At 37.5% G+C, this 15,424-nt stretch overlaps 1 protein-coding gene across 4 annotated transcripts in view; it reads left to right on the forward strand.

Annotated features, from left to right (window-relative positions):
• The window catches only part of LOC18448218 (putative beta-1,3-galactosyltransferase 12), a 39,080-nt gene extending 23,864 nt beyond the window's left edge, over nucleotides 1-15,216 (forward strand). For all 4 annotated transcript variants that reach the window (XR_016056072.1, XR_016056073.1, XR_016056076.1 and 1 more), the window contains exon 7: nucleotides 14,787-15,216. Coding sequence is in view for 1 of the 4 variants with exons in the window: in XM_011630227.3 (XP_011628529.1) it covers nucleotides 14,787-14,881 (95 nt within the window). In the remaining 3 variants the exon portion in view is untranslated. The remainder of the gene's footprint in view (nucleotides 1-14,786) is intronic.
• Nucleotides 15,217-15,424: the final 208 nt, after the last annotated feature.

The raw sequence follows: 15,424 nt of genomic DNA on the forward strand, positions 1-15,424 counted from the left end.
ACATTTAAAATAGTAGAAACATATGCCTCAGAACAAGGACTTGGTACTGTATTGAAACAAAAGGTGAATAATCAAAGAGCAATTGGTTCTAAAACTTGGAACCCAGCTCAACAAAATTATTCAATAGTAAAAAAAGAAATACTTGCAATTGTTCTTTCTATTACAAAATTTCAAAGTGATCTGCTTAATCAATCATTCCTTTTGAGAACGGATTGTAAGGCAGCCAAGGACATCCTCCAGAAAGATGTAAAAAATCTCGTGTTTTAGCAAATCTTTGCAAGATGGCTAGGGAGGGCAGAAGGAGCTAACAACAACATAAAAAACAGACGATAAAAAGAGTGCTTAGTCCAGTATCATCCTGACATCCCCATCAACACCAAATTCTTTAATAAGGAGGCAAATACAAGATATTGATATATCTCCCCTCCAAACTCCAATAATCACTGAAACTCCTAGTGCAACATCTATATATTTAGAGACAATATATATTCCCTTGCTGATCATTGAAAGTGAGCATCAGTCAAAAACTCCGACTGAAATAGCTGCTTTATACCTCAGGCAGCATATGCATCTTAATGATGGAGACAGATGCAGAGAATGGTATGAATGTATCGTGATAGAATCATGATCAGTTTTTATAGTTCACCATTCTAGAAATAACAATAATGAAATAGCATATTCAAAATACAAAATTAAAAAGGTTATTACCTGCAAAGAATGGGGACTTGATCCTTTAAAGCCATGGATCATGAATATTAAATGATTTAAAATTAGAGCCTACCATTACTATGAATACATAAAGGCTTGGGATGAAGTCTTTTCATACTAGAATACAAAAAATTCCCATAGCTGGTATATTCAGTTCAAAATAACTGAGCCAAATGATTTTCCAAATTGGTTTAAAAATTGGTTCTCCATATGGGGATCCACAAACCAAATACTTCCGAAAGAACTATAAATTTCACAGAGAAAATTCTCTGAATACAATAGGAAAAGTCTAAAAAGAGACTACCACATATATTTTATGACCTTATATCAGGTCTCACGGATTTTAAAATGGGAGTACCAGGTCTCAGTAGATGATATGGACATATATGATTATATCCCCGAACTACAAAGACAAATCCATATCAAATGGTGGGATAGTTATAAAAATGACTCCTCAAATCCAGACAAAATCAAAATGAAATTTATACCTTCAACACCACCTCAAAAGGTGGATATCTCAAAATATGAAGGATTAGTACCAACTAAATACTTCAGCAAGACTACCCAAATCCTTAATACTGCAGATGGCAGCAAAATGCTTATAAATTATAAATTTACAGATACTGCAGTATGCTATAATGGTGCTTGCTTCAATTTTCCCTTCATAATGGTAAAACGTTTAAGTCAACCTTTTATTCTAGGGACTCCTTTTTTAAATTTGCTCTATCCAATTAAGATTGATGATACATGGATAGAAGCTAGTATTGAAGGGCATAACGTCAAATTTACCTTTATTGAATAGCCCAGAGTCCATGAAATCAATAATATTAAAAATAAGATTTCTTCTAAAGAAAAATTTCTGTTATCATTTGAAAGAAGAAATAAAATGCAAAGATATAGAAGAAAAGTTATCTCTTTCTGAAATTCAAAATAAAATAAAATCTCTAAAAATAGATATGGAAAGAAATATATGCGCCGATATCCCCAATGCTTTTTGGGATAGAAAAGGAGTCCTTAGAATAACAGGTTGACTTAAACCTTTTACCATTATGAAGGGAAATTGAAGCAAGCACCATTATTGCATACTACCGTATCTGTCAGTTTATAATTTATAAGCATTTTGCTGCCATCTGCAGTATTAAGGATTTGGGTAGTCTTGCTGAAGTATTTAGTTGGTACTAATCCTTCATTAATGCAATTTCGGTTTGCTCCTGAATTTAAGCCAGCATTTTTTATTGCTTTGATAAATGTACTTAAATGTTTCCAATGTTGATCAATTGATTCAGAGAAAACAAGTACATCATCAATATAAACAATCATGAATTTGGTATAAGGATTAAAGATTTCATTCATGATATTTTGGAATTCGGATGTTGCATTCTTTAAGCCAAATGGTAGAACATTCCATTCAAATTATCCAAATGGGAGATTAAAAGCAGTTTTGTATTTATCTTTTTCGGCAATCTGGATTTGCTAATAGCATGATTTAAGATCAAATTTTGAAAATATACAAGCATTGACTAGTCTATCCAAGAGGTCTCTTTTGTTTGGGATTGGATATCTGATCCATCTTAAAACTTTTTTAAGTGGTTTGTAATTTATAACCAATTTTCGAGTCCCTCTTTCTATTTTGGAGGCTTTTTCCATATAAAAAGCCGAACAACTCCACGGTGATGAGCTTTTCATGATATGCTTTTTATCTAATAACTCTTTTATCTCTTTTTACGCAGATTTTGAGTAACCTATTGTTCATTTGAATAGGTCTTGCTTTAGTGGGAATTTTTCTTTCTTGGAAATCTGGTTCATATGGAAGTTCTACTATATGTTGCTTTCTATCCCAAAAAGCATTGGGGATATCGGCGCAGATATTTCCTTCCATAACTATTTTTAGAGATTTTATCTTATTTTGAATTTCAGGAAGAGATAACTTTTCTTCTATATTTTTGTAGTTTATTTCTTCTTTCAAATGATACAGAAATTTTTCTTTAGAAGAACTCTTATTTTTAATATTATTGATTTCATGGACTATGCGATTTTCAATAAAGGTAAATTTGACCTTATGCCTTTCAATACTAGCTTCTATCCCTGTATCATCAATCTTAATTGGATAGAGCATATTTAAAAAAGGAGTCCCTAGAATAGCAGGTTGACTTAAACCTTTTACTATTATGAAGGGAAAATTGAAGCAAGCACCATTATTGCATACTGCAGTATCTGTCAGTTTGTAATTTATAAGCATTTTCCTACCAACTGCAGTATTAAGGATTTAGGTAGTCTTGCTGAAGTATTTAGTTGGTACTAATCTTTCATTAATGCAATTTAGGTCTGCTCCTGAATCTATTAGGGCGGTAGTTTGGAAGCCATATTCTTTTTGAACTACGATTTTGATATTGGTAAACCATTTTTGGGTTTTAATTTTGTCTACTAGGTTTACTTATTTACAATTTTGGACCCTTTCTATTATATTCATACCAGCTTTGGAGGTTTCAGGTTTAGGAAGGGTATCTTCGACCTCAGGTGGTATAGGAATATTATACTCAGTGATCAGATTATCAAATTCGCCTTTTATATTTTCTTCTTCAATTGCTTCGTTGATAGGATTCTTGGTTAATTCGAAGATTTGTACCCTTGATTTTAGATTTATCAACTCATTTCTTACTTCATTAATTTCCTTTTTTAGCTCAGATATTGATGGATCCTTTTCGGTATATGTTTTATTTTGTACCCTTTTCGAAATATCTTGGAAACTATAATCTTCTTTTATTGGGACAAGAGAAGATTTGGGCTTGCTTGATGGGGTTTTTGACATATTGATGTATTGAACTAAGGCTTCTTTTTTAGCCTCTGGGTCCGTTATTTTGTCAATGAGGCCTATTATCAGATCTTCTTCTTTTGTGAAGGTATTGATACTTAACCGGTTCATGTCCATTATTGCCTTGTAAAAATTACATTGGCAATTTTCTTCTTTTGGGTTATCTTCACTATCAGAGTCTGAATCACAACTGCTGATAATGGTATCCTCATCATTAATTTTCCCAATCAACACTTCCTCTTCTGGTTTAGAGGAATCAGAGGTTTCATCTTCTATTTGAAGTATTTCAAATAATTGTTTTTTGATATTATTATCTATTTCCAAAGAGTTAATTTTTCTTTGAACCCTACATTTGTTTTTGTAATGGCCTACTTTGCCACAATTATAACAGACAGGGTTTTCCTTTTTCCCTTATGCTTAAAAGATGGTTTATCATGTAAGAATTTTTTGGAAAATTTTTCTTTTGCCTTTGAATTTTTCCAGCTCAAAAGATGGATATTTGCAGAGAGAGAGCATGCAGAGAGCAGAGAACTTAGGAAAACTCAGGATGCTCGAAATGAGCGGAGCGTTCCCCTTTTATAGGGTTAAGAATAAATGGATTTGAAACCTTTGAAATCCGCACCGACACTACAGTAAGATGCTGTCAGCTGGTGGCTACAGTAAGATATTGTTGGCTGGTGGCTACAGTAAGGTCATAAAATATGTGTGATAGTTTGGAAGCTGTATTCTTTTTGAACTACGATTTTGATATCGGTAAACCATTTTTGGGTGGTTAAGAGTTATTGCCTAGCATTTTAAGAGTTATTGCCTAGCATTTGGACATAAAGTATTCATTACCTTATACCATAAAGTAAGATATATTTTGAAATTCGGATGGTGCATTCTTTAATCCAAATTTGGGTGGTTAAGAGGTTGGTAGGATTTTCATATGGATAAAGAATCAAAGAATAGACCTAAACAAGTTAAAATTATTCAACAGGAGCAGACCTAAATTGCATTAATGATAAAATTCTATACTACTAAGCCAGCATTTTTTATTGCTTTGATAAATGTACTTAAATGTTTCCAATGTTGATCAATTGATTCAGATAAAACAAGTACATTAGCAAAATAAACAATCATGAATTTGGTATAAGGATTAACGATTTCATTCATGATATTTTGGAATTCGGATGGTGCATTCTTTAATCCGAACGGCATAACATTCCATTCAAATTGTCCAAATGGGACATTAAAAGCAGTTTTGTATTATCTTTTTCGGCAGTCTGGATTGCCAATAACCTGATTTAATATCAAATTTTAAAAATATACAAGCATTGACTAGTCTATCCAAGAGGTCTCTTTTGTTTGGGATTGGATATCTGATCCATCTTAAAACTTTGTTAAGTGGTTTGTAATTTATAACCAATCTTGGAGTCCCTCTTTCTATTTCGGAGGATATATATATATATATATATATCTAGGAAGATGCTAGGGTGAGCCCACTAGCTCACAGAATGGTATAAGCCCAATGGGCTAGATTGAATCTGGGCCAATATGACAGTCAAGAGTGTTTGAATTTTTATTTTTTTCTACAATCCAAATTACTTGAAATTTTAGGTGAATGTTCTTCTCATCAAGCCGTACCTAATAAAAATACAAAAAAAATAATCTGCAAAATTAAAAATGACCAAAATACCCCCCAAAATTTACCGTGGTATTTTGGGCGATTTTTTTTTATGTAAAATAGTTTTTTAATATTTTTCGAATATTCACTTATTTTTTATCAACACATGTCTAAAATTTCAAGTGTTTGGATTTGTGGAAAAACAATTAAAATTCAAACACTATCGGGCATCCGTGATTGTTAGATCGGCCCAAATTCAATCTGGGCCATTGGGCTCATTTTTTCTTGTGAGCCCATTCGCTCACAGAAGCCTTTTCCATATATATATATATATATATATATATATATATATATATATGTATATATGTATGTATGTCTGTATATTCGTAGGATTAGGATATCAGAAGTGAAAGAAGCTTTGAAGAGGATGTAGATAGAAAAGGCTTTAGGACTAGATGGTATTCCGATAGAAGTTTGGAAGTGCATGTGGTACATGGCATTGACTTGTTGACGAAGTTGTTCAACAAGGTATTAAGAACAAATAAATTACTGAACGAATGGAGGAAAAGCACTATGCTACTTGCTTACAAAAACAAATGGGATATATAGATCTGTGCGAACTATTGAGGGATCAAACTTATGAGCCACATTATGAAGCTGTGGGAGAGAGTGATTGAGCAACGACTAAGGCATGACTAAGTGAGATATATGCACTAGGGAGTTCTAACTGTTATACGAACAACTAGTGGAGAGACGGGTTTTCAGTGATAATAGGTCTACATCAGGGGTCAGTATTGAGTCCATACTTCTTTGTCTTAGTTTTGGACAAGCTACCTAGGTACCTATAACATGAGGTACCGTGGTGCATGTTGTTCCCAGATGATATAGTTTTGATTATAAAGACTTGAAACGATATCAACACAGAATTAGAACTTTGGAGGGATGCTCTAGAGTCTAAAAGTTTTAAAATTAATTGGACTAAGATGGAGTATATGGAATGCAAGTTTAGTAATAATAGGAGTAGAGGCAAGGAAGTAGTTAAGACTGACGACCAAGAAATACCAAATGGAGCATACTTTCGATATCTTGGGTTGATAATCCAGGAAAATGGAGAGATTGAGGAAGATGTCGCACATCGAAATAGAATTGGTTGGGCGAAATGGAGATGTGCAATCAGAATTTTACGTGATCGCCGCATACCAGTGAAGCTGAAGGGTAAGTTTTATAGGTTAGCTGTGAGACCATCTTTACTTTATGGGGGCGGAATGTTTGCAGCCAAGAAACAACATACCCATAGAATGGGTGTAGTTGAGATGGATGAGTGAAAAGACAAAAAGGAAAGAATGCGAAATGAATGCATTTGGGAGAATTTAGGTGTGGCACCAATAGAAAATAAGATGAGAGAAAGTACACTTAGGTGGGCTGGCCATGTGTGGCGCAGACCCAATACAATACCTGTTTAAAGGTACGAGTTAGTTCAAGTAGAATGGAAGGATAAAATAGGGCATGGGATAGGCCCAAAAGGACATAGTTGGAAGAAGTGAGAAAAGATATGGAATTTATAGCTTCACTGAGGGTATGACCCTTAATAGAACAAAGTAGCGGATCAGGATTCATGTAGCCGACAGTAATTAGTTGGGAACAGGCTTTGATGATAATAATGATAGCAAGGTTATATACCAAGGTTGTCTCCAACAATTCCGCCCATACCCTCCAGTGCCTGGTTACCGAAGGAACAACCATATGTATTGAGCTTAATTTTCCTTGGGTTTGGGCGAGTCCATATAGGGGCCAAGATAGGGCGTAGGGGGCTGAAAAATAGTAGGCTCTTTGATGAAGAAAATAAAAGAATGTTTTGATTTCTTTTGGATAGTATTTTCGATTTTTTTTCTTTTGTTTTGCGGAGGTAAAGTCAGTGGTTTTCATTTAAATTTTGAGCATGGGAAAAATTAGGAGGGAAACTTTTGAATTTGAATTTGAAATCTTGCTTGGGAAGTGGTATTGTGCATAGCTTGGGAAAGTGGATTTTGCATGACTCGGGAAGGGTAGAGTCCATTTAATGTTCCTAGGAAAATTAATAGAACTTTAATTTTGAAGCCAAGCCAAATCTATTAAAAGGGGATACCTTACCCTACTTGGAATGAATGGTTTTTGCTGTTGATCTCAGAAAATCAGGAACTTAGTTCCCATTTGGAGTGTCTTTGGACCCTCATACAAGCCATTGAAGATAGCTTTGTTAGCTTCAACCCATTGTCTTTGAATCACAGTTAAGTTCCATAGATTTCTACTTGATTTTGAATTATTTCTCTCTCTTTCTCTATCTGTCTCTCTCTCCTGCATCAAGTGGTATTAGAGTAGGAATCCTCTCATTTGGAGCTTGAAGTATGGCGAATAGAGGAGGACATGGAGGCTGAGGAGGAGGATGTGTTTTGCCAAGCAGAATATGAAGATTTATTCAGGAGGTTCTATGATATGAAGCAATTGGTGGGTCAACTTGCCCATTTTGATCGAGAGTCGGTCACTCGCAAAAGTGAGGAATTGAGTGAAGAAAGTACAAATCTTTTCCGCAATCAAAAGGAGAACCCTTCATTGGAGGACACGTTGGTTCGTGCCCTAGCTGGGTCAGATCAAGGAGTAAGAGTGGATGTCCCTAAAATTTCGGGAAAAATTCAGCTCAATGAGTTCTTGGACCGGTTAGACAGTGTGGAGGCTTTCTTCGAGTGGAAAGATTTTCCAAAAGTAAGAAAAGTCAAATTTGTGGCTACCTGACTCAAGGGGCATACCCAAATGTGGTGGTAATAGGTGCAAGCTAGTCGAGTGCGAAAGGGGCAAGAAAAGATAGTGACTTTGAGGAAAATGAAGTAGCGTCTCGAGGAGAAATTCACACCCTCTGATTATGTGCAAGAATTATACCGATGATTCCATCATTTGCTGAAAAAGGAGGGTGTCGAGGAGTTTATGGATGAATTCTTCTTCTCAGTGTTTCAAAAAGCACTAGGCGGCACCTAGGCGGTCGAGGGGAGGGGTCCAGGCTGCTCAGTGCCTAGGCGGGCGCCCAGAACCTGGGCGGCCCAAATGAGGAATCTAAGGGCACAGCTTCATCTGCCAATAGACCTCTCCCAATCAGAGAATACGGTGTAATTATAAATGTGGCAAGGTTGGCCGGTCATGAGTGCTGAAATCGCAAGCTGGAACATATCTCCTAGATGGGGATGATGCAAATGAAGGGACTTTGTCACATGGCCAGTATTCAATGAGGAGTAGGTAGGAATGAGCAAGATTTTCCTGAAATTTAGCCTGATGAGGGGGATTTTCTTGTCATTAGACAACTACTCACTACCCCAAAGGTGATAGAAGAACCGTGGCTCCAAACCAACATCTTCCGGACTTGTTGTACAGTCCTTGGGAAGGTGTGCACCATTATCATTGATAATGGAAGCTGTGGTAATATGTTGTCTCAAGAGATTGTCGACAAGTTGAAGTTTACATGCGAGAAACACCCACAACCCTACAAAATAGCATGGTTTCGGAAAGGTTATGAGGCTCCAGTTACTTCTCGTAGCTTAATTAATTTTTCCGTTGGTAAAACTTTCAATGATTTAGTTTGGTGTGATGTCATTTCCACGGATGCATGCCATATGCTTTTGGGTCATCCTTGGTGATATGACGAAGCAATACATACTCTTTTTGAGAGGATGGGTTGAAACTTGTTTTGAAACAGTTAAGAGGATAGCAAGCCTGAACCGAAGAGTGGGAAAGGAGATGTGCTTACTTTTAACCAATTTGTTGAAGAAAGCAAAGAATAAGGGGTACTGTATGCTTTGGTAGCCAAAGAAGGGTCTTGCTTAAGTGAAATGCAAAGGTTAAGCCCTTAGTAGAAAGGTTTAAGGATGTGATGCTTGATGAACTATCTAATGAGTGGCCACCAATGGAATAATTCAACATTGTATTGATTTGGTTCTGGTTGCCACTCTCCTTAACTTATCACATTATTGAATGCCTCCCAATGAACGCAAGGAATTACATAGGCAAATAATGGAGTTGGAGAAAGGGATGATACTGGAGAGCTAGGCAAATAATGGAGTTGGAGAAAGGGATGATACTAGAGAGCTAGGCAAATAATGGAGTTGGAGAAAGGGATGATACTAGAGAGCATAAGCCCAGGTGCACTCCTTGCCTTGTTAACTCCAAAGAAAGATGACTCGTGGATAGTAGAGTAATTAATAAAATCACAATCAAATATTGTTTTCCAATCCCTTGATTTGATGACATGCTTGATATGTTATCGAGACCAAGGGTATTTTTCAAAATTGACTTGAAAAGTGGCTATCACTAGATTCGAAAAAGGCCCGGAGATGAGTGGAAGACTGCGTTTAAGATGCGCGAAGGCTTATATGAGTGGCTGGTCAAGCCGTTTGGGCTCTCTACTCTGAGCACTTTCATGAAAGTAATGAACCAAGTGCTCTGCCCATTCGTTGGCAAGTTTGTAGGGGTATATTTTGATGATATCCACATTTATAGTGCAAGCACTGATGAATATCTGTTGCATTTACAGTAAGAGTTGGATATCCTTTGAAAAGAAAGTTATTTGTAAATCCCCCAAAAAAAAAAAAATTTCATTTTTGATTGGTAACTTAGTATTTTTGGGTTTTGTGGTGTCATACAAAGGGGTCAAGATGGATCCTACCAATGTACAGGCCATTGTAGACTGGCCGACACCTAAAATAGTGACTGAGGTGAGAAGTTTTCATGGTTTAGCAACATTTTATGGGAGATCTATCAGAAACTTCAGCAGCATAATAATAGCGCCCATAACTGATCACATGAAGAAAGAGGTGTTTGAGTGGACTTCAGCTGTTGAAAACAGCTTCAAATTCATGAAAGAAAGGATGACAAGAGCTTTTGTCCTAGCACTTCCAGACTTTGAAAATGCCTTCCAAGTGGAGTGATGCCTCGAAGGTGGAAATTGGAGGTGTCCTAAGCCAAGAGCGCAGAACTGTGGCCTTTTTTAGCGAGAAACTGAGTGGGGAAAAGTTTAGTTATTCTACCTATGATGTGGAATTCTAGGAGGTGGTTCAAGCCTTGAGTCATTGGAGGCACAACCTCATTATCTTATTTTCAACAATGAAGCTTTGAAGTTTCCAAGTGCAAGTGGGTCTCTTACTTACAATAGTTCACTTTCATAATCCGCCACATATCAGGCAGCCAAAACAAAGTGACAAATGGCCTCAGTCGGACGTATCACCTTCCTAGTACTTTTGCGACCTCGGTTGTGGGTTTTGAGTCCCCCCCTTAGACTTATTCTACTGACTCTTACTTCTCTAAGATCATTGAGCAACTTGCACAAGAAGATAAGGAAACATGTGCTGTTTTTTGTTTTGCAGGATGACCTTTCTCTTCAAAGGAGTCGGCTCTGCATTCCCGAGGTTACTTCGCATCCAAATCATAGGTGAGATGCATGGTGACAATCTTGGTGGTCACTTTGGTGGGATAAGGCCACAACCCTTGTGGAAGAAAAGTGCTTTTGGCCTAAACTAAAGGAGAGATGTTAGCCAGTTCGTTGAGTGTTGTCGAGTGTGCCAGTTGGCGAAGGGTCAGTTTCAAAACACTGGTCTTTATACTCTGTTACTTATCCTCGACGGACCATGGACAGATGTGAGTATGGACTTTGTGATAGGACTTCCTTGCACCTTGAGAGGGTGTGACTCTATCTTTGTGGTGCTAGATAAGTTCTCTAAAATGTCCCTCTTACTCCCTTGCCAAAGTACTTTAGATGCGACTCAAGCGGCTGATCTCTTCTTTAAGGAGGTGGTTCGCTTTCATGGTGTGCCAAAGACCATCACTTCAGACCGCGTCACAAGATTTGTGAGCCATTTTTGGAAAACCTAGTGGAAAAAGTTAGGCACTAAACTGCAGTATAGCAGTGCTTATCACCCACAAACTGATGGCCAAACCGAGGTCGTCAACGGAGCCTTTGAGATTTGTTGAGAAGTGTTGTCAGGGGCATGCCTTCTCAATGAGATCGTGTTTTACCTCAGGCAGAATTTGCCTGCAACAGTTCCCTTAATCGGTCCACATGGAAAGCTCCATTTGAGGTGGTGTATGGTCATCCAGCAAGCAAGGTGCTTGACCTAGTCCCTTTGCCCGAAGGGTTGCGAGCTTGTGATGATGTGGAAGCTTTGGCTGAGCACATTCAAGACCTCCATTAATAAGTTTGGGAAAGACTAAAAAGTGCTATGACAAGTACAAAGCTAATGCCGACTTGCAACGACTTGAAAAGACCTTTGAAGTAGGAGACTTGGTAATGGTGTATCTTAGATGTGAGAGCTTTTTTTTTTTTTTTAAATTTGTTTACTTTGTATTGAAAGAAATCAAAGCTACAGAATAAAGGCAGCCTACAGGCGAGTATACTATACAACAAGGGATAATCAAGTGACCCTATACAGAAAGAAAGCTAAACATGGACAAGTATCTAAAATGGGAAAACGTTTGCTCAAAGAGGTGCTACATAGCTTCCCTGCTTTGAGTTTAAGTTTATAATTGAATGGCCAAGGAGTCAGCCTCGAGATTGGTTTCTCTCCAAATGTGGTGCCACAATATAGGAATCGAGATACGAAGTTGTCAAATCTCGTCGAAAATGTCATAGAGTCTCCACAGCCACAAAGAACTGCCCGGGGCCCATACCAACACATTTTTGGAGTCGCCTTCAACTATTAGAGGTTGGCCCCAAGATGGATCAAAATTCATGAGGCCTTTCCAAAGTGCTTGGGCTTCTGTGACTGTGGAATCCGAAAGGCCAATACAAAGGGAGAAGGAGCATAGGATGACTCCTTCAGAGTTACGGAATAAACTCCCAATGCCTGCTAGCCCTAGGTTTCTCAAAGAGCTGCCATCTAAGTTGAAGTTGACCTGACCAGGTTCTGGGGGTCTCCATAAAGAAGCACGAGGAACTCTGAATGATGAAAGATTCATCAGGGTGGCCCAGTTGAGCTGGAAGTCTGAGAGAGATAGGTGGCTAAAAAGTTTGTTGTGAGTTGCCCAAAAAATAACCAGGGATTTGGCCTTCTCGATTAGAGCTGGTGGGTGCAACCATTGACTACGGAGGATTTTGCTATTCCTCTCATGCCAGATGACCGAGAGGGTTGCTGCCACAAATGCTCTCCATAAAGTGATGCCCGCCTCAGACCAGGGAGGGGAGAAATGTGTTCGAAATAAATGGGGGACAGATGGGGGGTCAACCATTGTCAATGGGATTGTTGAAGGAGATCAGCCCAAAGGCGTGAGCGCTTTCCAAGAGGCACTTATCATAAGCCTAGATATAAGAAGATTGCCCTTGTCGAGTACTTCAAAAGATGGGGCAGAATGGCTACAAGGTCGAGCTTCTTGAAGGATATGAAATTTCTCCTATTTTCAACATTTCCGACCTCTATGAGTATCATGGGGAGGTTGTTTAAAAAGCTGGTGCTAGTTGGGAAGCCCATCTGCCTCAGCAAAAGGAGGACAAGGTAGAAAGGATCTTGGACAACCGCATTATATCCACCCGCCGAGGGAATTATAGTAAGCATTTAGTGCAATGGAAGGGCCAGCTGATGCAAAGAGGTCTTGGATTTTTAAAGAACAATTGATGAAGATTGATCCAAAAGCCCTTGAGGAGTTCATTGCCGGTTCAAACTAGAGGATGAGTTCTCTTTAACCTGGGAAGATTGATGAAGAAAATAAAAGAAAGTTTTGATTTATGTTGGACTACATTTTTTTTTTTTGCTTTGCAGGGTTATTTTGGGGATTTTTCTCTATAATAGACTTTTTTGGAATTTACAGAAAAGTCAAGGGGATTCTTTTAAATTTTGGGTGTGGAAAAATTAGGAGGGACATGATATAATTTGAATTTGAAATCTTTTCTTGGAAAGTGGTATTGTCCATGGCATGAGAAAGTGTATTTTGCATGACTTGGGAAGCGGTAGAGTCCATTTAATGTTCCTTGGAAAGTTAAGAGAGCTATGACTTTGAAGCCAAGCCAAATCTATTAAAAGGGGAGACCTTACCCTGCTGGAAATGATGTTTTGTTGTTGTAAAACTCAGAAAATTAGGAACTGAGTTCCCATTTGGAGTGTCTTTGGACCCTCATACTAGCCATTGAAACTAGACTTTATTAGCTTCAACTCATTATGTTTGAATCATAGTTACTTTCCTTTGATTTCTTCCTGATTTTGAGCTATTTCTCTTTCTTTGAATCATATTTAAGTTACTTTGATTTGTACCTGATTTTGAGCCATTTCTTTTTCTTTCTCTCTCTTTCTCTCTCCTGCATCATTCTTCCAGCTGTTGAGAAAGGTAGTAAGAAGGAAGTCTAGAACTAGCCTATACCTTTTGGCTCAGATTATAGTTTTGGCTCTATGAGGTCTCAAAGGGACTATAGGATAGAATTTGTGCCTTGGGAGGTGCGTGTATTCCTCTCTTTCCATGGGGACAACAATGTCGCCATCATCGAGACCCTCCAAAGGAAGATACATCGCTTAGGGTATGGTGGGTATAGCAACTCATGAAAGAGTTGGCTGATTGACTGAGGGACAAGCCATTGCCATTTGAACTCTTGAGTTTGGACCATATACTCGTGGGCAACGTGCAGTGCAGGAAGAATGCGCGTTATTTTGGTGTTACAATATGTATGTACACAATGTGTACTTGTTGTTTACCATGTACACATTGGTGGCTGGCAAATTGGCAATGTCCCAGGTCAGTACAATCATTGCCCATTATTTAAGTAATAGAATTGTATTTATTCAAAACTAGTGAAGCTTTCCCTCATCTTGGTATGTGACAGTGCATTCCTCGTCTCCTTTATCTCTTCTAACAAATTTTGGCTCACTCTAGCTTGTCTAACATTGTATTGAAACCCATAATGTAAGAACTAAAAGGATACTTATGTTGCTGGGTAGAAATGGCAGTTCCAAAGACAAACCAATTGCAGTAGCAATTGAAGTGATTGGCTAAAAGGTACACCATAGGACAGTATTACTCTCATCACTTTGCTAATTAAATATGCAATAGGATCACCCTATTGATGGCCGAGTAATGACAAAATGTGTTTATCATTACCCATTTTAACAGGACATGAGAAAACAGATGACCACCATTGTTTATGATTAATTACTTCACTAATGGAAATACTCAATTTGTGTATCACGGAGAGCTCTCAGCAATTTCTTCTCTTGTCTAGTTGTCTTGTGCTGGAAACCTTGTTCCATTCTGTAATATTCCACTGGGAAAGGTGTCAAAATACCCATCAGAGATGAACTATTTAACATTTTGCCCAACTGCAAATATTCCAACTCAAGATCATATTTTTGTTTATAGATATTTTGATATTACATCAAAAGATATAGGTAGTGTTAAATTGTTCATATCTTGTGGGTAATTTGATAAATTTCTTTAGTTTATGAAGTTGGTAATTTGATAAATTTCTTTATTCTATTACTTTAGTTTATGAAGTTGAATACATTCCTCTCTGACATGTCCACTGTATTTTAGATTGATGTTGTTTTTGTTGAGTTCAAAATACAAGAAAAAGGTATATTTGCCTTTGGTGTTTTTGTGGAAGGTATTTGCATGTGCAAGCAAAGATGTATGTTTTTGCTTGAAGGTGTTTTGGGAAATTTTCAGGTTTATGTAATCCAGCAAATAGAATGAGGGAGCTTCACAAGATTAGTATGTGCTCAAAAAGTCCAACGTTGCTGCCTGAGAAGGACAGGAAGTGAGTCATATTGTGGATGACTCAGTTGCTCCATGTAAGAGGGGAAGAGCTAACTCATATCTGAGTTCAGCAGGTGTAGTGTAAAAATTATTATTTTTTCATTTGAAAGAGAACAATCTTTCTGTGATGTACCACATTGTAAAAGGCTTATTATATCTGTTCTTTCTACTTCAGTCAATATTGTTTGTTCTTTTTCAATAATTTTTTCCATTCCATGTTTTAGACCTGTAACTTTCGGCAGCATTATCTGTGTAAACATACTTACATTTTGTTAGGCTAGATATGGGATTCTGTTATATTGCTGGTTTAAAATGTATTGATTTGTCGCGCTCTTTAATATGTTTGATGTGCAACATTCTCATCGTTCTTAGCAATGTTATTAGATTTGCTGTGCTTCAGCCAAATTGGTCAAGCTCTTCAACTTCAGCACCAACTAAAGGGAAGCGGATCCACCCCACTATTTTGAATATATCAACAATACTCTCAAATTATTCCATCCCACGCCTTGTACTTCCAAAATTTTGGGAAATATCCTCTATATATTGAA

Source organism: Amborella trichopoda, chromosome 5 (genome assembly GCF_054954075.1).
Source record: "Amborella trichopoda isolate Santa Cruz 75 chromosome 5, AtrichopodaSantaCruz75HAP2 v2.0, whole genome shotgun sequence".
NCBI lineage: Eukaryota > Viridiplantae > Streptophyta > Magnoliopsida > Amborellales > Amborellaceae > Amborella > Amborella trichopoda.